This window comes from Amaranthus tricolor, chromosome 2 (assembly GCF_026212465.1).
Source record: "Amaranthus tricolor cultivar Red isolate AtriRed21 chromosome 2, ASM2621246v1, whole genome shotgun sequence".
Classification (NCBI taxonomy): domain Eukaryota; kingdom Viridiplantae; phylum Streptophyta; class Magnoliopsida; order Caryophyllales; family Amaranthaceae; genus Amaranthus; species Amaranthus tricolor.
In genome coordinates this window covers 2536180-2562553 of record NC_080048.1, presented here as the reverse complement: position 1 = coordinate 2562553, position 26374 = coordinate 2536180, and the positions used below count along the sequence as shown (strand labels likewise).

The 26374-nt window shown below is 29.9% G+C and overlaps 2 protein-coding genes across 2 annotated transcripts; one reads left to right on the top strand and one right to left on the bottom strand.

Annotated features, from left to right (window-relative positions):
• The first annotated feature begins 11602 nt into the window (after positions 1-11602).
• LOC130805389 (transcription factor LAF1-like) lies at positions 11603-20085 on the top strand. The gene is made up of 4 exons (XM_057670162.1): positions 11603-11836; positions 13303-13432; positions 16105-16649; positions 20024-20085. Exons 1-4 carry the CDS (start codon positions 11695-11697, stop codon positions 20083-20085), a joined length of 879 nt encoding a protein of 292 aa, XP_057526145.1. The 5' UTR covers positions 11603-11694.
• Positions 20086-20390: 305 nt separating this feature from the next.
• Positions 20391-24103, bottom strand: LOC130806217 (transcription factor LAF1-like). The gene is made up of 3 exons (XM_057671212.1): positions 23877-24103; positions 22517-22646; positions 20391-21280 (listed from the first exon to the last, which is right to left on the bottom strand). The coding sequence occupies exons 1-3, from the start codon at positions 24010-24012 to the stop codon at positions 20776-20778; spliced, it is 771 nt and encodes a 256-aa protein (XP_057527195.1). The 5' UTR covers positions 24013-24103; the 3' UTR covers positions 20391-20775.
• Between the last annotated feature and the right edge of the window lie 2271 nt (positions 24104-26374).

Below are 26374 nucleotides of genomic sequence, written 5' to 3'. Positions count from 1 at the left end.
TCATGTACAAATATTAAACTCGAAGTATTAACAATCAACCAAACGTACTTTCAATAATTACCATCGATTATGGATCAAGGTCTACTTTCAAGGAGACGTACATTCTAGTTTATGTAAATGCAACTATATATGCAACAAGTAATTAACTTTGATAAATTAGTCAAAATTGGTGTAGGGCAAGTCCCATGACACTTCCTAGTAGATATATGTTTATATAATCCTAAATTATTTTATAATTAGTTGTTAAAAAAAGACTAATAATTATATATAAAATTAATATCACTCCTAAATACTAAGAATAACCTTATCAAAAGTATGCATGAGTGACGTTTGACATGAGTTTGTCTACATTCATGCAAGGCTAGGACGACTAATCTATTATCTTACATTTGACTTAAAGATAATTCAACCTATTTTTTATTACCTGTCAATAATCTCAACTTTTGAAATTATTTTGATAATTTAACATTGGCTTTCAATTTGTTGCCAATGGACCTTTTAGAAAATGACTTGCTATATCAAGTTACCACTCATCTTCTCCTTCTTTATAATAATCCAACATATTACCCATTCCCTTTTGAATTTATTTTAATAATCTTACTTTTATTTTCATTTTGTTGCCAATGGACCTTTTAAGAAGCTAAATACTCAATTTCTCTTTGCCACTAGTTTATAATAATCCAACATATCTTATCCATACATGTTAAGTCTCTTTTAATTTCTTAAACACATTTTCTCTCTTCAATTATTATCAAAAAATCTACAATTTTTAAAATACTCAATTTTTCTTTGCAACTGATTTAAAGGGGTAGTATACTTTGAAGGGAAGTAAAAAACATACGACTATTATTAACTTTTTATAATTATATTGATTATAAAATTTTAACGTGTAAATTTCAACTTGATAAAGATAATATATGACGGGTCGACGGGTACTCGACTCAATGTATTTTGTGGCCCATGACCCAACCAGGTTTTAGGCAGATCGAGTATCCGACCGCCATTTAGGATGTGTGTCGACAGCTCGGGTCAAGCGGGTCGGATTTTTTGAACACCCCTAGTTGATAGGATATGTATGTAAAGACAAATGATCAACTTCATTTAGCTTCTTAAACGGTCATTTGGCAACAAACCGAAAAAGATGAGAGATAATGGAGAATAGATTGGATTATTATAAAGAAGAAAAAAGATGAGAGGTAACCTGATATAGCATGTCATTTTTTGAAGGGTCCATTGACAACAAACTAAAAACAAAGGTTAAATTATCAAAAAAAATTTCAAAAAGTGAAATTATTAAAAGGTCATAGCAAATAAATTGGATTATTCACAACAATTTTTTTTTATTCTGCCTATTATATTTGCTGTATGAGGAACAAAAGAATTGATGACATTTAAAAACCAACATTTTAATCAAATATTACTAGTCTACTATATTATGTTTGAACTCTATAATTAGAAATATATTAAAAAATAAAATATATTCATTTGATATTTTGTTAGATTTGTTTTAATATAAGTTTTTTATCAAATAATTTTTATAATTTTTTATAATACGTATTTAGAAATATTAAAGTTTTTAACAAAATTTCATAACATTTTAAAAATTATTGCCATTTTAAAAATATAAGTATATGAAACAATTAATTAGAAAAATTTAGCTAATTAGATATCATTTCATTTACTTTAGCATTATATATTAGATATTTGTCATAGTTGACTTTAAAAGTCAACTTCTCGATCCTATTTGAAGTATATATTAATAATCAATAAATGCTTAATAGTTATTTAATACACTTTTATTTGAGGGTGTTTAATTCGGCATAAAATATTTTTCTTGAAAATAAAATAATTTTTAAGAAACTATATTTTTCAATTGGACTATACAATTGGTAACTAATTTTTTTTTGTTTGATATGATGGAACACTATTAGATAAAATATCAGTGTTGGGTTTGGAGGATGTAAGAAAATTGATTTCCTTCCTTTTATTATAAGAAAATGTTTATAAGGTGATGAAAAACTCCTTTTTATCCAAATTGTCCATATAATTCTTTTGGTAGACTAAACAACGGAAAATGAAAAAAAAATAATATTTTACAGATAATATTGTCACCAAATCACACCCCTAAATTATTTCTCTTTTGGTAAATTATATTTACTTTTAATACCCTCATATATTGGTCATTATTAATTAACACTTTACTAATTCCCTTAGTATAACATAGTGTAACATCATTTAAAACTTCTTATCGATCAAGATCAAGATCAAGATCAACTAATACATTTTTGACAACACTTAGCTTTAAAGTTTCAATAAAAAAAATATAATTTGAATTGAAAATCAGATCTTTATCTTAAAAGAATAAGTATTATTTTTTTCAAATTAAGTTTTGAATTTAATTCTTATCTAGTATACCCATTACAACCCTACATTAAATTGAACAAAAGTAATTTAATAATGTTTGACATGGAGATTTATTAATTAGGTTTAATTTGTTTTCCAAACATGCCGGCCCCTTCTAGACAATGGTACAAAGCTACATAGTAGACCATTATCATTCGTGAAGGGTCATTCAATTATTAACCTACCACAAGTAATTATAGCATACCATGTAATTAAAATGATTTATCCAATGGTTTTAAGTTTGTCCATTTTGAATCGATCAGATTTGACCCAACGATTTATGAGATTATCACTATTTTATTCTTAAATATCATTAAAAAATATCTTTTAAAGTCATAATGTTTGTGAAAAGAATCTCATAATAGTAATAAAATAACTGCTTAAAATTTTAAAATCGATGCACAAGTACTAAAAGTTTGTTTGATAATTGATATTAAATAGTGGGATCGAGAATGATTTGCACTGTAAATTTTCATAATATGCATCATGTCATTCCAACTGTAATTGATCATAAAAAAGTTTTGTGTTTATAATTTTCATTACCATCTAATACCACATTTTCAAATGGTAATGCATTAGAATGAATTTAATGATGAAAAATGAAATTGTTTAAAGAAAATAAGTATAACCATTAAAATTTGTTTAGAGATATTTGTACCAAAATTACATTAACTTTCCATTACCATTCTCATCATTTAGTATTGATTATCAAACGGCCTGTAGGTTCTAATTACTTGTATATATCGACAATAAACCTAAAAATTTACCAAATATTAATACTAAGTTTATTAAGATCTTTGGAAAGTTAAGTTCGGTCGAAATTAGATTGAATAAAAAACTATCAAATCTGTATAAACACTTTTTATAATTAAAATAATAAAGATGGCTACTTCTAAAAAAAAGGAAAATCATTATAAAATTACTTTACATAAATTAGCTTGTAACTAAATTAAATAGAAAAAGATAGGATGAACAATAGAAGTATAAATTAAAGATGAAGAATTCTTCTTTTAATGTCAATTACTTACAAAATTTAGGGACCCAATTAAGAGCTAGCACATCACATAAAAGTTTTACTACATATCCAATTATATGGTTACCTTACATAAATGAGAAAACCTAGCTATATAATACACTTGCACAATAATTATAATGTAAATGGTTGAAACAACACTTTTTATTGGTAAACCAAAGTCTATTCTATGTAACAAAATGAGCAAATTAAACGTCTTGTCACAAACTAACCATGCATCAACTTCATACATTTTTTTTATAAAAGATTTGGTTTACTAGTTAAAAGATGTACTAGAAAAATTAAGCATTCCAACGTATCTATCCTTATAAAATTTACCTTACATAAACAAGAAAACAACATGTACAAATAATTAGATGTCCCTATTTTGATGAGTTAATTATCAATCATAAGTTAACCCACACTTTGTTGCATTAGTATAAAACTTTTCGAAAACTGTTCAGAAAATATCGTTCTCTGAGACAATGATTTTTATTATTAGATGAAACTGTTATTTTAGACAATAATTTTTACATGAATACAAAAGATTAGACTTGTTGGTCCAACAGGTGAAAAGTCGTTATCTAAAACAATGATTTTATCTAAAGCAATGATTGGAATATTTTCATGAAAATAAATACACAAAATAATTTAATGTGTAGATAAAAATTGAACAAAAGTGATTGGAATATTTTCATAAAAATAAATATGACAAAGTAAAAGAGACGAGCTAAAGGCATGTTTGTATTGAAATAAATAGGTAAGAGGAAAATAGTAATCAAACAAATGTAAATGAAGATAAGTATATTTGAATTTAAAAGGAAAGATGAATGATAAAGAACTTAATGGTTTGAGAAAGAGGAAGAAAAATAAGGATAATCAACCTATTTTGGGGGAGAAGGAGGGGAGTAGGCCTCCATCTAACTACGGTAAATATTTACCCAAATAGTTCCCCTCCATTCAACTACTCTTGGTGAAATGATTTTAAAATGAGGTGCTCATACGTTAATAACTATATTAGTTGAGCTATTCAACCCATACACGTATGGGGAACGTCTGACAATGAAACCGTATCACACAAGAATTTGTGTTACTGAAAATGAGGGGACTAATTCTTTTTTTTTCTTTTTTTCATCATTTTGTGATTATTTCGTATATTTGACAACTACAATATTCTCTTAGTTTATTACTCAATTTATTTTCTTACTTTAACTTTTATTTTCCCCATAATTATTTGCATTCAATACAAGCATACCTTACAAAGATAAAAAAAAACATATACCTTAAAAAGAAAAAGATATATATGAAAATTTCAAAGGGAAAGAAAGGTATCTTTTAACCTTTGTGTACCCTTATTATTCAACCAGATCAACATTTTAAAACAACCAAAAGCGTTTGTTGCTTAATGGATAGAGCATTTGTATGTAGAACAGAAGTTTTGGAGTTTGACTCTTATTGGGCGCAGATATCAATTGGGAGTTTCTTGACTGCGCGCATCTTTCTTTACTCCTTTTTGGGGGACGGGTATGATTTGTCCACATCTTTCAAAATAAAGAAAACCCCTCACTCGGACCCTGCTTTGTGTGGGATACTGAAAGTGTCATTTACCTTTATCAACATTTTAAAACAAATTAACATCAAAAAATACATATAAAAACAAATTAAACGTAATTAATTAGCAACTTAAGAATGGATTCCTTTTATAATTGAATAGATTCCCGTTTTGTAAGATTAAGATTCAATTTTTTTCTTTTTAATTAAGAAAATGATGTCATCTTGAAATGCAGCATAGGAGTAATAAACTATTTAGGGTAGTTCTTGTTTTTATACATGTGGCAGTCGAAAAGCCACCAAGACTTGTTTTCATTTGTTATTAGATTTGTTATGACTTATGAGAAGTATTATCAACTCAAATAAAACAAAATTTTATGGCCGGCCTTTGGATTTAAACGTAATTATTAAATTTTCATTGACAATAATGAACTAGTCGACTACTTTTTTGAAATGAAAATATAATATACTTATTTATTAAATTTTTCATTGACAATAATGAACTTGTCTTGAATCTTGATTGAGGAGTAAGTTTAGTCTTTTAGGAGCTAAGTCGTCCTTCTTAGAGAGCCACGACCTCTGAAGGAGTCCTGTCTATTTCATCATGTCCTTCATTCATGGTGGTGATTGAGGTTTTTCCTCTTTCAGGGTCTTGAGATTAATAATCATGTTCCAGCACGCGCACACACATATATATACATTCTCATTCATAATAATTTCAATCATTAATAACAATTATTATAAATAAGCAATTGATATCAAGAATATATATGTTAGATAATAATGTAGAGAATTTCAGAGTATATTTATGTGGAAGAAATAACAAATAATAATGTGGACAATAAAATTTAGAGTGATATTGAACGATTAATGCTTAAAGTAATAATAATAGCACTAGAAACATATAAGATTACAATATATATACCACTACTATATTGTAGTAGCTTACTCTTATTCTTACAATAATTCACTCTAAAATATTGCTCTCATTTTTGCTTTACCACTCAAAGATATTGTGGTGGGATGATAAAAATGCAAGTGATGAGCACCCTATTTATACTACTAGAAATGCTCCAAAATTCAACAAAGGTTGGCAAGTAATTAAAGTTTTTACACTTAGCTTAATAGGGAGGGGTGATAGGAGTAGAATTTTACCACACTTGGTTGTAAATTTTTGACTAATTTATGAATTGATAAAAGAGAATTGGTTGGTGACTTTGTTTAACACCCCCCCCCCCCTCAACAACCATTCTCCCTCAGAGTAAGCCTTGAGGTCATACCAAGTTGTTTACAAAACTTCTCAAACTTTGGTCCTCCAAGATCCTTATCGAAAATGTCAGCAACTTGATCATCTGTCTTCACTTGCTCAAGTTGGATTTCACCTTGTAGAACCTTTTCTTGAACAAAGTGATAATGTACCTCCACATGCTTAGTCCTAGCATGAAACACTGGATTTTCAGCTAATCGTATAGTTGACTGATTATCGCAACTTAACTTGACACCATAGTCAACAGGCTGATGCAAATCCTTCTGTAGCTGGGTGAGCCATACACATTCTTGTGTTGCCATCGCTGATGCTCGGTACTCTGCTTCCGTACTTGACAATGACACTGTTGGTTGTCTCTTACTACACCATGAAACTTCTCCAGAACCCAAGTTGAACACATAACCGGAAGTTGATTGACGTGTATCAAGATCTCCAACATAACCAGCATCACAATATCCAGCAACTTCAAATTTTCTATCATTACGGTAAAGGATACCATAATCAATACTTTCTTTGACATACCTTAATATTTGCTTTATAGCTTCCAGGTGAGGTTTCTTCGGTTTCTGCATGAACCGACTAATCACACTAACTGCATAGGTAATATCTGGTCGGGTTAGCGTGAGATAGACTTCCCACCAATTGTCTATACATTGTCACGTCTTCTAACTCCTTGCCTATTGCCGAACATAGTTTTGCATTAACCTCCATTGGAGTTGAGATAGGCTTGCATTCAAGCATTCCATATTTATCCAAAAGATCTTGGGCATATTTCTGTTGGCAGATTAATATCCCATCATTGGTTCGCTCCACTTCTAGACCAAGAAAATGCTTCGATTCTCCAAGTTCTTTCATCTGAAATCGAATTGAGAGATTTGCTTTTGTTTGTTGGATCTCCTAATTTTCATCTCCAGTAACGATGAGATCATCAACATAGACAAGAACTATCGCCAACTTTTCATCTCGAGCTTTCACAAACAAACTTGAATCAGCTGGTGCAACTGAGTAACCACTTTGTAGCAAGAATTCTGCTATTTTTCCATACCATGCTCGTGGTGCTTGCTTCAAACCATAAAGCGCATTTTTATCTTGCACACATAGTTTGAGATTGACTCTCGAAACCTTTAGGTTGATCCATGTAGATATCTCTATCCAGTTTACCATGTAAGAATGCGTTCTTAACATCCATTTGCCAAAGCTTCCAAGTGTGACTAGTCGCAAGTGCTAGTAAAATACGCACTGTAGTAATCTTTGCCACTGGACTAAATGTTTCATCATAGTCCAACCCATATTGCTGAGAAAATCCTCGAGCTACCAGTCGTGCCTTGTACCTTTCAATGGAGCCATCGGGTTTAGTCTTCACCTTGTACACCCATTTACAGGAAATAGGTTGAACTTCCTTGGGTGTTGGTACTAACTCCCAAGTTTGATTCTGGTGTAGAGCTTGAATTTCCCCCTCCATGGCTTTTCTCCAATCTTTGCTTCGAGTTGCTTCATCATAGCTAGTTGGCTCTCTGACATTCTCAACCATTGCATAATTAGCATATTTCGGATTAGGCTTTCGAGATCTTATCGATCTACCGAGGACTAGACGAGGTTCCTCTTCTTCAAGATCTTCTACTTGACTTGGCTTTTCTTCTTCAATACTTCTATGATGTGCTCCCGTCTTCCATGGACTTTTCTCTTTTGCTTTTGGTGAAGTTTGTGAATTATCACCTTCTAGATCACCATCTTGAGTAGACTGATCCTCTATTTTCTCTAGCAGCTTTTCCTCGACCTCCTTTGAGTCTAGCAATAATACATCTTGTGGTGACCACCAAGACGATGCTTCATCAAACACCACATTTCTTGACACATGACACTTATATGTAGTTGGATCACAACATTTCCAACCTTTCCTTTGATCATCATATCCCACAAAGATACATCTGATCGCCTTCTTGTCAAATTTGCTGTATAGGTGCTCAGGAACGAACACATAGCATACACATCCGAAAACTCGAAAATGGCTCACTACCGACTTAATCTTCCACAACTTCTCGTATGGGGAGACAAACTCTAGCCTCGCTTGTGGTAGCCTGTTTGTCACATGTATTGCTGTTTTCATGCATTCGACCCAAAAACGTGGTGGCACGTTTTTCGCATGTAGCATGCTTCCACATATCTCTGCTAGGTGTTGATTCTTTCTCTCTTCTACTCCAATTTGTTGTGGAGTGTTTGGACAAGTGAGCTGGCGTCGTATTTTGCAATCTTGCAAATACTGAGAGAATTCAGCTGAAGTATATTCTCCCCCATTGTTTGTTCTTAGACATTGCACTTTTCTACCAACTTCTTTTTCCATTGCTTCCTTGAACTGCTGGAACATGTTGAATGCTTCTGATTTCTCCTTCATAAAGTCTACCCAGACATATCTAGAATAATCATCTATGAAGGTGATCATATATCGTAGGCCACTTACTGAATGTTGCTTGACTGGCCCAAATACGTCTGAGTGAATAAGTTCTAAAGGTGCCTAAGACTTAAATTTTGAGTCTTCATATGGCAGCTGGTGTGCTTTACCGAATTGACATCCGGCACAAATTATCTCTTCCTTGACATCCAATTCAGGAAGACCCTTGAGCATCGATTTCTTCATCATCACTTTTAGCTTAGTATAGCTCACGTGACCCAAGCGTGTATGCCACAAGTCAGTTGTCTCATTCTTCCTTGTCTTGTCTACATATGCTGTTTGAGCAGACATTACATAGACAGATTCTAAACGTTGTCCCTCTAATATTGGTGTTGAATTATCCTTCAAATTTTGGTACACCTTTACATCTTGAGGTCCAAAGAGCACATAGTTTCCTGAGGCAGTCAGTTGTGATACTGACAATAAATTCTTTGTCCTACCTGGAACATGGTAGACACTATCCAGCTGAACTTATTTGTTGCTAAATCGCAGAGTTACAACCGCTTTACCAATATGAGTAATTGACATTTCTGAGTTTTTTTGCTGTAATAACAACTCGACCACACTTATACTCGGACATGCTCACAAACTTTTCTTTATCTCCTGTCATGTGATTCGAACAACCAGATTCGATGATCTAATCATCCTTGTAATTGATCATCTTATCATTTGTTGTGGCAAATGCAATTTCCTTTGGCTCGGTGTTGCAGGTTGACACAACCATCATGTCAAAATACTGTTCTTCCACATCTAGTTCACATTTTGAACTAAACTCTTCAACGGCATAAGAAGCTTGAAAATCCCATTCTTTTTCGCTTCGGCTTTCTGGCTCTGCCGAAGTTGCAGCATTCCCTTCTACTGACTTGGACCAGCGTTCTCGAGCATAATGTCCCCTTTTATTACACTTGTAGCACACAACCTCTCGTCGTGTCCGAGTCTTATCTTTATTCTGATTTTCTTGTCGATCTCGAGTTCCCCCTTGATGGAAGCCTCCTTTTCCTCGTCTTTTCTGAAATCCTCCTGACTTTTGATTTGACTTGCCAGGTAATGGATTACTCGACTGACCAATCTTCTCACCACTCTTATTTGGATTTTTGTTTCCAAATAGAGCAGTCTCTTCATCTTTGACAGAAGCTCCAGACATTTATTATCTAGAGCTTCCTGATTAGCTAACACATTTTCAAACTCGATTAGAGTTGGTTGTGTAGCCCAACCTCGGATGGCCGTGACAAGACCATTAAGACTCGACTTCAAGCCGCGCACAATGATTCTTCGCATCCTAGTGTTCGTGATCAGATTCTCTAAATCCAACTTTGTGATTTGCTCACACAAAGTCTTGACTTCAGTGAAATATTGGTTCACCGTCAATTTATTTTGTTGGATCGACATTAGCTCGTTCTCTAGCATCTGGAGTTGAGCATCGTTCTTCTTGGAGAACAACCTTGACAATATGTCCCATGCCTCCTTGGATGTCTTCGCATCCTTGATGCGGTGAAACAACTCGTCTTCAACAGTTGCTGCCAACATGTGCATCACCTTTCCGGCTTTAATCTTCCACTTCTTTGACTCTTCTACATCGATTGATACTGTGGTATCACCACCACCGACTATTTCCCAAAGGTCTTAACCCAACATATAAAATTGCATACGTATGCTCCACGTAGTGTAATTATTATTGTTGAGTTTCTCAATATTACCAGATGTACTCGCATTATCCGCCATTAGTTACTTAGTTACGTCTCTCACGTAATAAGTAAGTTTGGTCTCTCACCAAAAACTTCACAATCCCAGATTGCACACAGATGGAATTTAATGTGATGGGTAGCCAAAATTATTTTGACTAATTTTTACCAGTCCTTGACTGATAATTTACCAAAGTGAGTCTCACAATAGACCGTTTGGCTCTGATACCAATTATAGAGAATTTGGGGGTGTATTTATGTGGAAGAAATAGCAAAATAATAATGTGGACAATAAAATTTAGAGTGATATTGAACGACTAATGCTTAAAGTAATAATAATAGCACTAGAAACATATAAGATTACAATATATATTACTACTATATTGTAGTAGCTTACTCTTATTCTTACAATAACTCACTCTAAAATATTGCTCTTACTTTTACTTTACCACTCAAGGATATTGTGGTGGGATGATAAAAATGCAAGTGATGAACACCCTATTTATACTACTAGAAATGCTCCAAAATTCAACAAAGGTTGGCAAGTAATTAAAGCTTTTACACTTAGCTTAATAGGGAGGGGTGATAGGAGTAGAATTTTACCACCTTTGATTGTAAATTTTTAACTACTTTATGCATTGATAAAAGAGAAGTGATTGATAATTTTTTTAACAAATAAAACATTTGATAGTTAAGGCCTCATGATATATTTATAGTTTAACATTCCAGATAATTCAAATTAAGCTCAATCTTGTAAGATTTGCATTTGTGCCAAGTATAACTTGCTAATTTTGATCATTGTAAGATATGTGAATAGTAAAAAAGTGAAAGTGTTACAATCAAAACATTTCATCTAATTTTTTCACTCAAAACTTTTACTATTCACTAATAGAAATAATTGTGAACTAAGCTAACCCTTTTTAAATAAAATATAATTTATAAATTTTGTTCATTAGATTTTCATGCACATGTTATGAATTCAATTTATTTCTCTATACAAGTAGTCAAATTGAGCCTAAAATACTAGCAAATGATATTATCAAACTATAGTTCTTATTATTAAAAATTCTATGAAAGACAATAATGATAAGTCTTTGTCAAATAATATGATTAAGTATATTTTAATTTAATTACATTATTATTGATGTATAATAAATTATTAAACACAACCACCAATCAAAGCTTTAAATAGAAAAGCTAGGTCAGCTGTTCATTGCTCAAACACAAATATCATCATCTTTCTCTTCCTCTCTTTCTCTTGTTCCCTTTACACCTTTGAGCTAAAATTCTCACTAATTATTATTATTATTATTATTATTAATTACGAAAAATGGGTTACAAAGCATTGGAAGAATCAAAACTGAAAATTAAGCATAGAAAAGGTTTATGGTCACCAGAAGAAGATGAAAGGTTAAGAAACTACATTAATCAACATGGCCATGGATGTTGGAGCACTGTTCCGATTAATGCAGGTAAATATTAAATCATTGAATTGTGATCATTTTAATTAGATGGAGTAATTAGATAATTGAAATTAATTTTTATTCTACATATTTAATTAAACTTTATTAAGCTTATTGAACGTATAATTATTTGCTTCAATAGTTGAATTAAAAAAATGTCGGTCATTTATAAGAAATTAGGATATTCTTCATTACTTTGATGGATGTATGGAATTAGTTATTGGAGTATTTTTTTATTATATAAACAAACTAAATTGGAGGTTCTTTGAATAAATAAGTGAACATGAAAGACTAGTTTATAGATATATATAAATTATTGGAAAAATTACCAGAATAATACAATTTTTTGCTTATTTTCCTATAATAATATAAATTTTTAATTAATCATGAATAATATCAATTTATGGGGGTGTTTCCCTAGAATATACCTAACATGTTAAAAATCAAACTCTAAGTGATTATATGACAAAAAAAATTTAGTAAATTAATTAATAAACTAAGTTGGTATTATTCTAGAAAAAAAAACTTCCAAAGTTCGTATTATTTATGGTTAATCTAAAGTTCGTATTATTGTAGGAAAATTAGCAAAAAGTTGTATTATTCACGATAATTTTTTCTAAATTATTTTCTAAATAATTAAATATTTTTAGCATATGTCGAGAGTTTTCTCTTTCAATCTTGTGACATGTGTTCAACAATCACATATATGAATAATTAATTTCCTATTTTTTGCCTATATATATCTAGTTTCTCTAGCCTATTTAAAATGAAAAAATAAATAAGATAAGTTGAATTGTTTTATTATAGTTAATCTAGCTAAATACTAGTAACGCAGCAACAAAAATAATGTCAAAGCATTAAATTCAATTTTTTGATTACCTTAACTAAAATGAATGATATGCTATAAATCTTGCCTTTTTATTCAAAATTTTTGGGAAATTAGCTTTGCCGACATTTTAAATTTTATTTCATCTATGATAATATAATAGCCTAAGTCAAAATAACGAGAATTTAAAATTCACAAGCAAAAGATCATTGCGACATTGACCTTCAGATTTGAATAAAATTGGAGTATAAAATTATGTACTCCAATTGCTTTTCAAGTCGACTTTTGTTGTGGAATAATCACCTCACTATTCTTGATTAGTCCATATAAATATATAAATATATATATACAATATTATTATTATTTGAGATAGTCTCAGCGTAAAACAAGCTTTATATGTAAGTTAAATTAAAAAGGTAGTCTTACCATAAAATAAGCTTTATATGTAAATTAAATTAAAAAGCCTGATTAATTAAAACAAATTATGAGAATATGAGCTATTTATTTTAAGACGGTCTTACAAGGACATGATCTCGCACGAGAATAGCTGATATAAATATTTGTTAATCACAGAAATATTACTTATCATTGTGTTATTATATTATTTATTACACATGGATTCTTAGAAAACAACTTGCGAATTTTTCAGGACTTCAAAGAAATGGGAAAAGCTGTAGATTAAGATGGATTAATTACTTAAGACCAGGGCTTAAGAGAGGTACATTTAGCCCCCAAGAAGAGGAGAAAATTCTGAATCTTCATTCTGCTCTAGGAAATAAGTGAGCAAATTTAAATTCATTAATTATGCTTATTTAAAAACATATAATATAACATTTGACTTTTAAAGAAAATAAGTCAACTACAATAATTTTGTGAAATTATCATTTTCTGTTTAATTATTTAAAGAATTTTTTCATGAATTAAGCTGTATTTTAATGTATATAATATAATAACTAGTAAACTATATAAAAGAGAACATCTATTTCCCAAAAAAATTAATCATTTTCAAGATTAGCATAAATCGTTTATGTTTTTAGTAACTTAACCTATTCCATAAATAACCATGCGTTTCAATTATTATATTTATGTTTCTAATAATGTAAATTAAATATAAAATATTTATTACTACATACCGACACATAAAATTCAATTTTTATGTATTAATCAAACTAAAATATTTGTTCATTAAAAGGAAGATTTGTTTATCATAGATATGTATCCAATCTCTTGGAACTATCTTGTAGAAAATAAAAGTATGAATAATTGTAAGAGTGATAATATAGGACTTTTTTTCAGTAAACTATCTACTCATTTGAATTATTTAAAAGAAAAAAGTACTCCTATTTTCTGAGAAAATCCATCCAAATAACTTAATGTTATTTTACAGCGTAATTTAGTAATAAATTTTAAATTTATATGCTATTTTAGATAGTATAAAAATATAAGAAATTTTCTATTTTAGTATTCCCTCCCTTAACAATATAATGTTAGTTAATTATTTCGTTTTAGGTTTTTTTTTTATTGGTTGAGAAAATAAATAAAACAATTCCATTAATCCATTAATTTAATGGATGATTGGAAGAATGTTAAAAAGTTCATTAATTATTGCACGTACCCAAATCAAAATCAAAAATTAATTAACCTTACAAAAGTTAATCTTTGATTTCTAATTAATCCAATATAAAATATCTGATAATCAATTTATATAAATTATTGTGTTATATATCTAATATAACCAACATAGTGAAACAAATTGAGGATTATATAATACTCCCTCCGAACCAATTTAGATGTCCCATTTGCTTGGGCACGGTTATTAAGAATTGTGTGGGGTCCATTAAAAAGGATAAGTAGTAAAGGGTAAGTAGAAAAAGGTAAGTAGTGAAGGGTAGTTGGGTAAGTAAGGTACATAGAGGTATATTCGTAATTACTTGTGTGAACTAAGGATATTTAGGTAAAAAAGATTGACAAAATTAGAAATGAGACAACTAAAAAGACTTTGCCAAATAAGAAAATTGGACAACTAAATTGGATTGGAGGGAGTATAAAATTGATTTATGTCGTTATTAACAAACGTGTGAAGAGCATTCACATCTTAATTTCTTACTTTGAACCTCCATTAAATTTATAAGCTAAAAAAGGATTTCATAACTTTCATTGGATACTTCTACATGAGGCATAAGAAATACCGGTAGAAAATCAATTTTTATAATTAAAAGTTGCTTTATTTTGGAGTATCTTCCTTGGTAAGATACTGATGGCATGAAGCTAAATTTGAACATTTAAACAAGTTATATAATATAATAAAACATTAAAAATTAAAGAGAAACGTACCCAAATTCATCCGGACCATGCCTAACTTTACTAGATTTGGTAGAGCATTAATTTGGTTACCCTTCTTCTCTAAACTTTGTCAATATTAGAAGAATTTTGTGATGCTATTAAAAATAATCATGAAACAATATTTAGTAACTAATTATGGAGTACATGCTAAGCTACGTATGGCAATAATTTTTTATTTTTTTAAAAACGTTAGTGAGAATTAGGGAAACCTATTATCATAAGATTCATAAGAGTGTCTTCTAAGTAAAGAAATAGGGTTTCTTTAGGTATAATGATTGTACTATGTCCGTTTAGGTTATTTGTAACATATTAATTAAAATTGTGAGTGCTTTTTAGTCATAGTTAACAAATAAAAATGAAATAAAGTGAGTATTTTAGGGCATGTATTATAATGAATAAATATCGGTCAAATTTATTAGGAATATAATGCTGAAAACTAAAAATTAAAAAGCAAAATAAAATTCACTTTTTTCAATTCTCTATTTAATTTGTGTTTTTAGTTTGAAAAAACAGAAAATTTAAAATGAAAAGCGATAACAAACCTGTTCTTAGTAATTTACCATACAATTTAAAAACAATAATGAAGAAATCAGAAACAACAAACATGGCATATATATAGTGCAAATAAAAGGAAAATGGGATACTTTGTAGATGGTGAGATTCCGTATTTATTAAAATTGAAAGGAAAACCTTTATCTCTTAAATAAACTCATGATTTTCTCCTTTAAAATATTTCTTAAGAATTGTAGCACAATCCATATAATGAAACCTATTATTTTTTATTAAAGACACCATAACAACAACATATAAGAATCTTAATCTTAAAAAATTAGATCAACTACATGAACCAATTTATCAATTCTAATATTTTTTTAATAAAAAAATTAAGCAAAAATGTATTAATATTCTATACCTATAAATAAAATAATACGTATAAATTTGATATTTTCTCCGATTCCATCTCCATTATGATTTATGATTATCCGAGCATTATTAGTTTAAATACACTTATTATTGTCATATTCAGTATATCATACTCATAGAAAGTATGATCATAGGACATTTTACATTATGATAACAATTTTTTTTTTTTTCTATTTTTGGTTAGATGGTCACAAATAGCACAACAATTACAGGGAAGAACAGATAACGAGATCAAGAACTTTTGGCACTCATATCTCAAGAAGAAAGTTGCTAAGAAGGAAAAATCACAATCCATATCACAAATCCAATCAACTAATCCAATCTTTCAAGAAGAAATTGAATCACCAATTAAATCAAACATCACGATTTCGAGTTTCGATTCGATTGGTACTACAGAAGGATCTTCCATTGATGTAAACCAATCCAATAACAATCAAATTAGCAACCTTCCAAGACTTTTCTTTGCAGAATGGTTTAGTTTGGATAGTATGAATAATGGGCAAAATAATAATATTATTCATCAAGATTATCAAAACCCTAATTACAATAATAATGTTAATTATTATAATAATTTATATGTTGAGGATTGTTTTAATCAAGGAGTTATATACAATAATGAAGGATCATGTAGCAATGAGGAGTTAAGTAATGAAGCTGATCAAAATGGGATGTTCAAGATTGAAGATCCAACTTCAGAGATTGTTCTAAGTGAATTATTATATGGGAATCGTGAAATTTCAAATAATTTTTTTATGGGAAATAATTTAATGTACATTTAAAAGGGTTTTATTAGATTATGGAGTATTCAAGAGAAATTCTTGAAAAATAAATTAAAAATATATTATGCTATTTATTTTCGTTTGTTTTTTGTGTGTGTAAATGAAATTGATTCCGAGTAATTTGGTTAACCATTAATTAAGAAATGTAATTAGTTTGGTTAAGGTGTATTATATCATGATTCTTTGAGTAAGAATAATTTACCAATCAGTAACAATAACATTAGTATTTAAGTTATCAATTGTTTTTTTTTCATAGATTACTAGGCTAAGAGAAGAAGGAAAACTAAGTAAAATTTAAATCATAATCTTATTTAAAAAAAGCAATATTTATTTCAACTAAGCCATGATTCAATTTTCTCAACGCGTTAAACATATTCAAATGTCAATTCAATTTTTCCTAGAAAAGGTCAAACGTGGAGAAGTGCATGTCTTCTTATGTTCAAATATCCTGATTAATCAAAGGTTATAAGGTTACGATTCTTATTTACGATTTTGCGATTCAAAAACACGATTTTACGATCTTATGATTTAACGATTCGATTCTACAAATTTATTATCAATTTTATTTAATTTTGCTTATGTACCATCTTTTATTAACTTTTCTTACGATTTAATGATCTATCATCATAATATTAAAAAAATAAATTTCTTCATTGATATGAAGATTCTAAAAAGGACACTCCTAGTATTCCGCACAAGGCAGGGTCCGGGTGGAAGTTTTTCTTTTTCCTGAAAGAGAGATGCACACAGTCAATGTAACACCACCCCCCATCTGATACCTGCGCACAATAGGAGTTGAACCCCAAACCTTCTGCTCCACATGCAAATGCTCTATCCATTGAACCACAAGCACTTTTAGTGATATGAAGATTTAAACTAATTATTAAATATTTTTCTATTTCATCTTAAAAATAAAGTGAATAAAAGTTTAATTAATAAATTTAAACTTTTGAGATGAATAATTAGGACTGAATAACAAATTTAGGTTTATTGTAGAATCTTACAATCCTATGATTCAATTCTACAAGTCTGAACGATTTCAAGTAAAATTTTGATTTTAACAACTATTGTTATAAGTGATCACTTTAACGTTAAATAATTAATTACTTTGATTTTAAATGATCACTACGGTCATAATGGTTCACTTTAAGATCATGAGTGATCACTTTAAGGTTGGAAAAGAGGGTCATTAGTCCTTACTTATTCAAGTAAGTGAATAGGCTAGAAGACGGCTGGAGGGACATCAGTTTACGGCATATCTGCTGAAGCCTCTGCCCAGCACTCGGATTAGGAATAGCTGATACGGTTGCCGATTGACATCTCTTCTAATTCGTCGATACGAGAAGCGAACAAATCGCCTCTTTTTTAGAACCTATTGAGGAGGGCCTCAGCCCGGGAAGGGGGGGAAGTTGGTCTTTCTCCATGACCCCACCATCATCAATTTAATGATCATTTTAACATTAATACTAGTCAATTTAAAATTTTAAATAATTATTTTAAGTATATAAAATGATTACTTAAAGATTATAATTACTGACATTTAGGTTGTACTAGTAACGTGATTATAGTTTTCTTAAGAACTGGGCTCTTTATGTTGTTGGACTTTTTGGATAGATGGTCACAGGTTTGGTAAAGATGGATTACTTGGGCCGATAGAGGCCTTCAGTATAGCTTCGTCTCTACAAACAATTGCTCTTGTGAGAGATTGTCTCTTCAAGAGACGATTTGCAAAACAAGAAGCTCACATTTTTATTTTCAGTTTAATTTGTATTAATTAGGCTATTTATTTCATTTATTTAATGCATCTCTTGGAGAGACCGTCTCTCACAACAATTTGTGCTCTACAAATAGTTCCTTCTACCAAAATAATAGCTCCGCACATTAAAGAGATTGCCGTATGTCTTAATGGAAAAATTGTCCTGAATAATTCGATCTATTGCGCATCTGTTGTGAATATATTCCAACCATTGTATATTTTTTGCTAACAGTACCCCTTGCCACATTTTGACCGGTTATTGTAAGTACCTACAACCAAAGAGGAGTACAATTAGAAATAGTTAAGAGTAAGAATTATCCACAACAGATGAGCAATAAGTGGGATAATTCATGACAATTTTCCTATTTTATTTTAGTAAATTTCATTATTTTGTAATATTTTTATTTTATATAGTATTTTTATCACCCTTTTAGATTTTTATCCATACATTTTTATTCATTTTCTTTTATTTTTATTCTTACAAACACAATTTAATGACCTCTACTTTATCTCTTAATAATATTTCACTTGATTGTGTTGCTATCTCTTACATATTTTTTGTCTCATAATTTCATATGCAAACTCGAAGTATTATTAATAATTATAGGGTCCACTTTTATTTAATCAAACAAGGAGTTAATGATTGGGTTAATTCATATTAAAATATCCGAAAGAAGCTTACTTATGACTTGCAGAACATGCTACCATTCTGGTTTGTTTGTAAATATACCGACCAAATGGACAACTTTTCGTTTGCCAACTAATTTTTACGATAAAATAACGGTTTTCATGCATTGCAAGAGATGATCATTAATTGGATTTTACAAGTATTATTAAATTATATGATCTGGAACGACTTTACTTGTCCAATTATTAATTAACAATTTTTTTTTGAAATATGAATTAACAAATTTTAATACTCTTTTAGTGTGTTAAGTTTCTTCTTAATTGTTATTGTTTTTAATAAGTTATCTAAATCTTATCCTAACCATTTCAATTATTTTTTTAGATAAGCAAACCAACTTAACCACTTGAATTATTGGTTAGTTATTATAAGCACTTTCGAAATTTTATGTGTAAGATTTTTGTTGTCTGGTTAATAAATTTAGAGTCGTCTTTAAAATAGAACCAATTTTATTAGTTTTTTTGCATAAAAAATAGCTTTTTTATAAATTTTGGTTTATATTTTTGATAATTTTTGAATGATGTCACCCTACAACTAAAGATATTATTAGTAAAGATAAATTTATTTTGAATTCTATCAGCTTTACTATTTTTTAGGGGGGATTCGACAAGGAAGTACACTATGTCTAGAAGATTGAGAGGAGTAAGCACTTACATGAACAAGTAAGCAAGCAATGTATGTGTAGTTGACCAAATAACAAAATGAAAAAAGTACAAGCAAGCAATGCTCGGGTACATCAAATGATAAAATCATGCTCGTCCATTGTCGTTCGTTTGAGCATTTTGGTAATCATCTAGACACGAGCTACTGCCTAGCCCATGCTCGCCTCATTGCGCATAATTTGTCCAAACTTGTATTCTCCCCAAACACTTCACCTATGCAGGTTATGATCTTTGCATTGCTAGTTTGCCCTTTTGCTCGGATGAACATCGCTTGCTCATCTGAGCACCTTTGCTCAAATTAATTTAGTACTTAATATTTTAGATCAATTAAACAATATGACATAAAACTATACACATGTCGACTTAAAGCTATTTGAACGATTGCGCTCATGCCACATCGACATGCCGGCCATTATGTTGGGTCATGCATGATGCATACCTTTAGGAAGTTTGTAGCAGGTCGTGCAATAGTAAAATTTACAAAACTAACCTCACAAAAGTAATAATTTAAAAATCATAAGTGATAACATTTCAAACTTTAATAGTTTGATTTGAACAAGAGATCAAATCCTATACAAGATCAAGAAATTGGAAGAAAAAACTATACTATAATACCATGCATAATCATTTTGTACATAAATAATAGGAGTACCTTACTTATATTTACGCTTTCCTCTTAAGTCCCAACCCACTAATTTTCTTTACAAATAAACCCGTCAATAGTCAAACCCTTTCAACAAATTCAAGTCCATGACCCTTCTCAAATGATTTAGTAGGGTCTGGACCGATTGCACGACTCTAATAATTTCCACCAAACCAAAATATGAACATCATTTCTTAGGATTAAGGACAAGCTGAGGTAAGGAAAAGGACTATATGAGAATCGAACTTAAAAACTTTCTTGAAAAATAGTATTTGCTATCCAACTGAGACACGACAGACATCATTAATCTAAGAATAAATCCCACTATAATTACATACAAGACATATAAAACCCACTTGTTACCACTTCTCCAGCTGAAAAATCCATGAAAACATGACTTCCTAATACACCTTGATCATCAAACTTGAATGCTAAATCATCTCCTACATTATGATCATGGCAAAACCCATCATAACTCAACGACGAACCGCCTTCATTAAACCCGAAACCTTGCACAAAATCATCCTGTATTGTTTTTTCTGTGCATAAATTTTGCTCATTGTTTCCTTCAATGTTATAATCAGTAGGAAGCCATTCAGAAAAAATAAGTCTATGAAAAAAACTTTCTTGATCTTGAATTTGTTCTGCACTTTCAAGAGATTTATGTTCAATTGTTGAAAATTTGCTTGTATGATCAGTAACAAATGATTCATTTTCTTGTGTGTATGATACATTTTGTACAGATTTTAGTGACCTTTTCTTTAAGTAAGAGTGCCAGTAATTCTTTATCTCATTGTCTGTTCTTCCTGGCAAGTGTTTTGCTATTTGTGACCATCTGTGCAATTGCATATATATAGACAAAACAAAATTTAGTTATTTTTGTAATACTAAGATATAGTAGTACAAATTGTTAAAAAATAATCCATGTGTGATTTCACATAGAAGAATTAAAGAGTGTTTGACTAACATATAAGCTTGATGGGCTACTCTTCTAATTACCAATTGATTTTAGTATAAACCTCATCAGATTTTTGTATAGTCAATTCTCTTTTTATGATGCGAGTCGAGTCTTATATTGTGTACAAGCCTAATAACATATTTATCATAAATAACAGAAATTAAGAAGCTATGTTGCTCAAACTCTTCTTTACTGAGTTTATCATAAATTACATAAATTACCAATTGATTTTAAAATAAATCTCAAAATTAGCCTTGTATTTGACTAACATCCAAGCTAAGGGAAGTCATATAAAAATCATGTAAGTAAAGACATTCATCCAGTCTCCTAAGAGACCGTCTCTCAAATCCAGTCCATTAAAACTTAATATTTATTCTTACCCTACATTTTTTTATGGACCGAACCAATCAGAAATGATATCTCAAAAAGACCGTTTCTCACAAAAATTTGTGAAATACATTTTAATTGTTCATTTAACTGTAACTATATAAGATAACAAACAAATTAAACAAATAGAAATTTCTATTGAAAATTCTACAAAAGAAAACAAGGTTGGTGGTTCAACTCGGTGAAAACATTATAAATCAAAGTAAACTCGGTAGATTAGAAACTTCTGAAAAAGGTACAAAAATGTCATTTTCTACATCCTAATATATTTGTCATAGGATAATAAAGAATTAAAGGCTTATTATGGTAACCAATAACATATTTAACTTGTCATTAAATAAGTTCAATATTTTATTCCTCATACTCTTTTATTTCTTTTAATTCATCATATTTTTTAGTTTTTCCTGTCTCAATGAATTTTCTTTATTTTTATTTATAAATATGATCCCATTAATATTACTCTTTATATTCTTTTTTTTTATTTCTAAATACCATATTATTTTAACTTAATATATTTTTTAGTCTACGAGCAAAACGCCATTCAATGGGCTAAATGGTTTAGAGTAGACTTCTCTATTAAGACTTTTGTGATGTTGAAAAGATCAGCAATATGACCACTACTATATAGAGACTAAATAAATCATAAGTTTAGTCTGTTTACAAATGATTTAAGCTTTTTTTAACCTTTTCAAAAATAATTAAATATGATATAAATTTTGAACTTACTTGTTCCCTAAGGTTCGGTGAAGGGTCAGAATCATGTTTTCCTCTTGAGCACTAAACATTCCTCGTTTTAACCCTGGTCTCAAGTAATTAATCCATCTTAATCTGCAACTCTTTCCATTCCTCTGCAATCCTAAAAAAACCAACAGATAAATGATTATTTTGAGGGAAATTAGGCTCTGAACCTGCCTAGCTAGGCCATGACTCGAGTCATTTGATTAAAAGCGATAGTTGAAGTCTCAAGGATCACGCCCCCTGACCAGAGAGCTCTCTGGTCTAAAAATGTGGATGCAACACATGCTCTTTTACGCATGCGCTAAATATTCCACTTTGAGTCACATTTGACTTCTAATATCATATCACGAAACCAACTTAACCAAAAGCTTAAACTAATGATGATTAAAACCTCAACTTATGTTATATACTTTATAATAGTTCTTCACATAACTCAGATAAATTACAGCTAACTCGGTGCATACAGAACTTGAGTGTTTGGACGAACTTATACTAAATTATTAGTGTCCTGAATTCATTCAGCTAATGAGTAATGATGACTGATGAGTATAGTCTAATAGCTTCTTTACATGGCTTAACTAATACTCAATTGGTAAGACATCAATAAATTTCATATCAGATGCATGAACCTCGTTCTAAAAGGAAGAATATAAATTCACAAAAGTTGCTACAAAAGTAGTTAGGTTTTTTAAATATTTTTAAAAAAATTTAAGGCCATAAACAATTTCCTAGCACACAAAGGTGTTTCATAACAAAGTACTCTGTTTCAATCACACTTCTAAACATTATCACCTCAACAAGTCTGCCTTTCACCTCAAATACCAATGTCATTTTTTTTTTTAAGTTTTGACGTAACTGTCTTACACTTAAATAGAATTTTGGAGTTTGAATATACGCAATTTACGCAATTTTACTCTCGTACAAATAAATTATTTATAACTAATTTTCATTGCAAGTATCATCTAAGTAAAATATATTATTATATAACTTGATCATACATGTAATTTTTAGTATACCTAAATGAGTTCTTTAATTTATAAAAAATTACTTAAACACAAATTTTTATATGAGACGGTTTTATCGAGAAATGCGCTAGTCCAATACAAATTATTCAGTGCTAAAGTATATAATATATCCTGTTGCATCAACCATCAGTTTAAGCTTTTAGTTGAATTGGTTTTTTGACATGATATCAGAAGTCAACGTGACAATACAGGTTTGAATGATGGTTAAGGCCCCAAAATATGTTATATATATACTCTAATAATTTGCATATGAGCTTCTTGTTTTGAGGTTATCTCACTGAAAGATGATAGAATAGCTCTTACTTCAAAGTGTTTGAACTTACCAGCATTAAGGGGCACAGAAGTCCAGCAGCCAATGCCATGCTGAAGAATATAGTCTTTGAGTCTTTGATCTTCTTCAGGTGACCATAAACCCTTTTTGTGTTTTCTCAATGGTTTGTCTGAAGACTTAAACCCCATTTTTGCACACTAGAATGAACAAGAAAGATCAATAATAAAGACAGTTAAGGACAGCTAGCTAACTCTTTGCTTGGAATATGAAGCAAAGATAAGTAGCTTATAGCCGTCCAAATTCTCTATTTTAAAGGCAAGAAAAAGAGGCTAAGGGATAATTGTGTCTTAACTTGTCATTTAGCACAAAGTTAATCATGTTCCTAAGGTTTTTTTCATATTAAATGAGTAAACATATTAAGAAATAGTTAGTTGATGATTATACCTCCACCATATAATATATACTCTATCACGATTCACATAACTCGCACATCAGCTTTGTGGACTAAAAGTGTGGCTGAAACACATGCTTTATCTATACATAACGCTATTTATTTCACTTTGAAATAATGATGAGTGGATGAGATTGAACTTCCGACTTTCTGTTATGTTGGCTTTCGTAACCATCATGGTGCGAAAATGCAGTATTGGTCGCGATTACGTAGCAGAATGGTTATATGGTAACAAGAGTGATGTTATTATCATAACTTTAAATAATATCGGTCAAAACTATCTGAAATGCAACGAGATTTAAATATCAGTTGATCAACAACGGGATTTAAATAATATCAGTTGCGGGATTTAAATAAACCATGTTGAGAAACAACTCAACTAAAAACAGAACTTCATGATTATAATCCATAATAATATGTTAAAAGCTTTGCCCTAAACAACAAAATAAATGCTTATTGTCTTAGCTTGTTAAAAAACCTAAAAGCCACATTTATACATATAATTATTCTTCTGCATACCTATTTTTTAGAGGGCTTTACCTGCAAAGTAATTTTTTTCATTAGCCCTTGGACCACAAAACTTAAGTCTTTGCCTAGTATTCCTTTCATATAATTAACAAATTTAGGGAAAATTTTAAAAGAAATTCAAAACTTGGCTGCTGAATCAATCAATAACTTGTTTTTCTAAATTAAGATTCAATAATTAGGAAGTTGATTATTGGAGAATCATAACAGTTAGTCATAATTTGGATGGTTTTGATTAATATGATTAAACTTCTATATAAAATTGTTTAGATAACAGGATGTGCTTCGGCCTATATAACTCAAACTCTAATACTTTTGTCAAACTTGGGTATATTTGTTTATATCAAGAACTAACTTCATCAAAGCTCAAATTTTGTAGGCTGTCTTTTTACACAAGATCGCTTTGGATAAAAAGTGTAGATACATCATATACTCTTTTTATATCTGGTTTTAAATGAATTAATTAATATTTTTTAGTTTTTTTTTTTGAAAAAAATAGAGAATGAGCTCTAAGTTAAAATAATTTGGAAAATAAACTTCTCATAAAGCCTCTATTTGCGACGGTGATTTTAAATTCGCATGGGCTTGAAAGGAGAGGTTCTAGGCTCATGAGGTCAAAATTGCTATCAAGGACAACAACTTTGTCTTGGTCAAAATTGTTACCCTTGGTCATAGTTTTTTTAACGTATTTTCTATGCTGATATATATTGAAGCTTATTGAATCATGCCTATTATTGAGTGTTTTGTCAGTTTAATTTTTGAAATTACGTTAAAAAATCAATTCAATCAAAAAATTATGCTTATAGCTAGCGTTATAATATGTTATATGCATTATCACTTCAACTGTTACACCCCACTTTATGTGAAATTTGCTATGATTTCAGCTCAAAACAAATGTATATAGTTTATCTTCTAAAATTTTTATAAATTTATGAGGGATTATAAAGTGAATGAAAAGTCCCAATAAGATAGTTTTTCACTTTATATGTATTTCTTCCGTTCTATAATACTTACTACTGATAGTGATATTTTCTTATATAATATGTCACATTTAGTAGCAAGTATTATAGAACTGAGAAAGTATTAGATAATGGAGTAAAAAAATACCAATGCAAAAACAACCAAGACTATTAACCACACAGATAAAGCATCAAAAGCTGAAAGTAAACTAGGGGAAACAGGGTAGTTATCAGGTACTACTGTTATTGCTTCTATCAATCTATCATAATCAAATTCCACTAATAAGTTATTCTTATCATATTTTGACTTTCTTTTTCTTGTATAGAAGTATATAGATAAATATTTATTAATTAGTTCTCTACTTATTACTAAAAGTATTTTAAAATAAAGAGAAAATTACGTGTAGTTATTTATGTAAAGTTGTAAATGACGTGTGTTATTAAATGTCAATCGCAAATAATTATTTTGTTAGTTTTATCATTAACAAGGGTAAAGTTGCATGCATACGAACTTTTCAACTTCACCTGAGGTGGGAGCCAATTGGAGTAATGAAATGTCATATCATCATTATCGTACCCAATGTATTCCGCACATAGAAACTATGATAAGGGTTT

Excerpts from the sequence above, each read along its gene's own strand:
- LOC130805389 (XM_057670162.1), top strand. The coding sequence starts at position 11,695 with ATGGGTTACAAAGCATTGGAAGAATCAAAACTGAAAATTAAGCATAGA. Across the intron at positions 11,837-13,302 it reads CACTGTTCCGATTAATGCAG|GACTTCAAAGAAATGGGAAA; the intron begins GTAAATATTAAA and ends CGAATTTTTCAG. Across the intron at positions 16,650-20,023 it reads TGAATTATTATATGGGAATC|GTTATGATCTTTGCATTGCT; the intron begins GTGAAATTTCAA and ends TCACCTATGCAG.
- LOC130806217 (XM_057671212.1), bottom strand. The coding sequence starts at position 24,012 with ATGGGGTTTAAGTCTTCAGACAAACCATTGAGAAAACACAAAAAGGGT. Across the intron at positions 22,647-23,876 it reads TTCTGTGCCCCTTAATGCTG|GATTGCAGAGGAATGGAAAG; the intron begins GTAAGTTCAAAC and ends TGGTTTTTTTAG. Across the intron at positions 21,281-22,516 it reads CACCGAACCTTAGGGAACAA|ATGGTCACAAATAGCAAAAC; the intron begins GTAAGTTCAAAA and ends GCAATTGCACAG.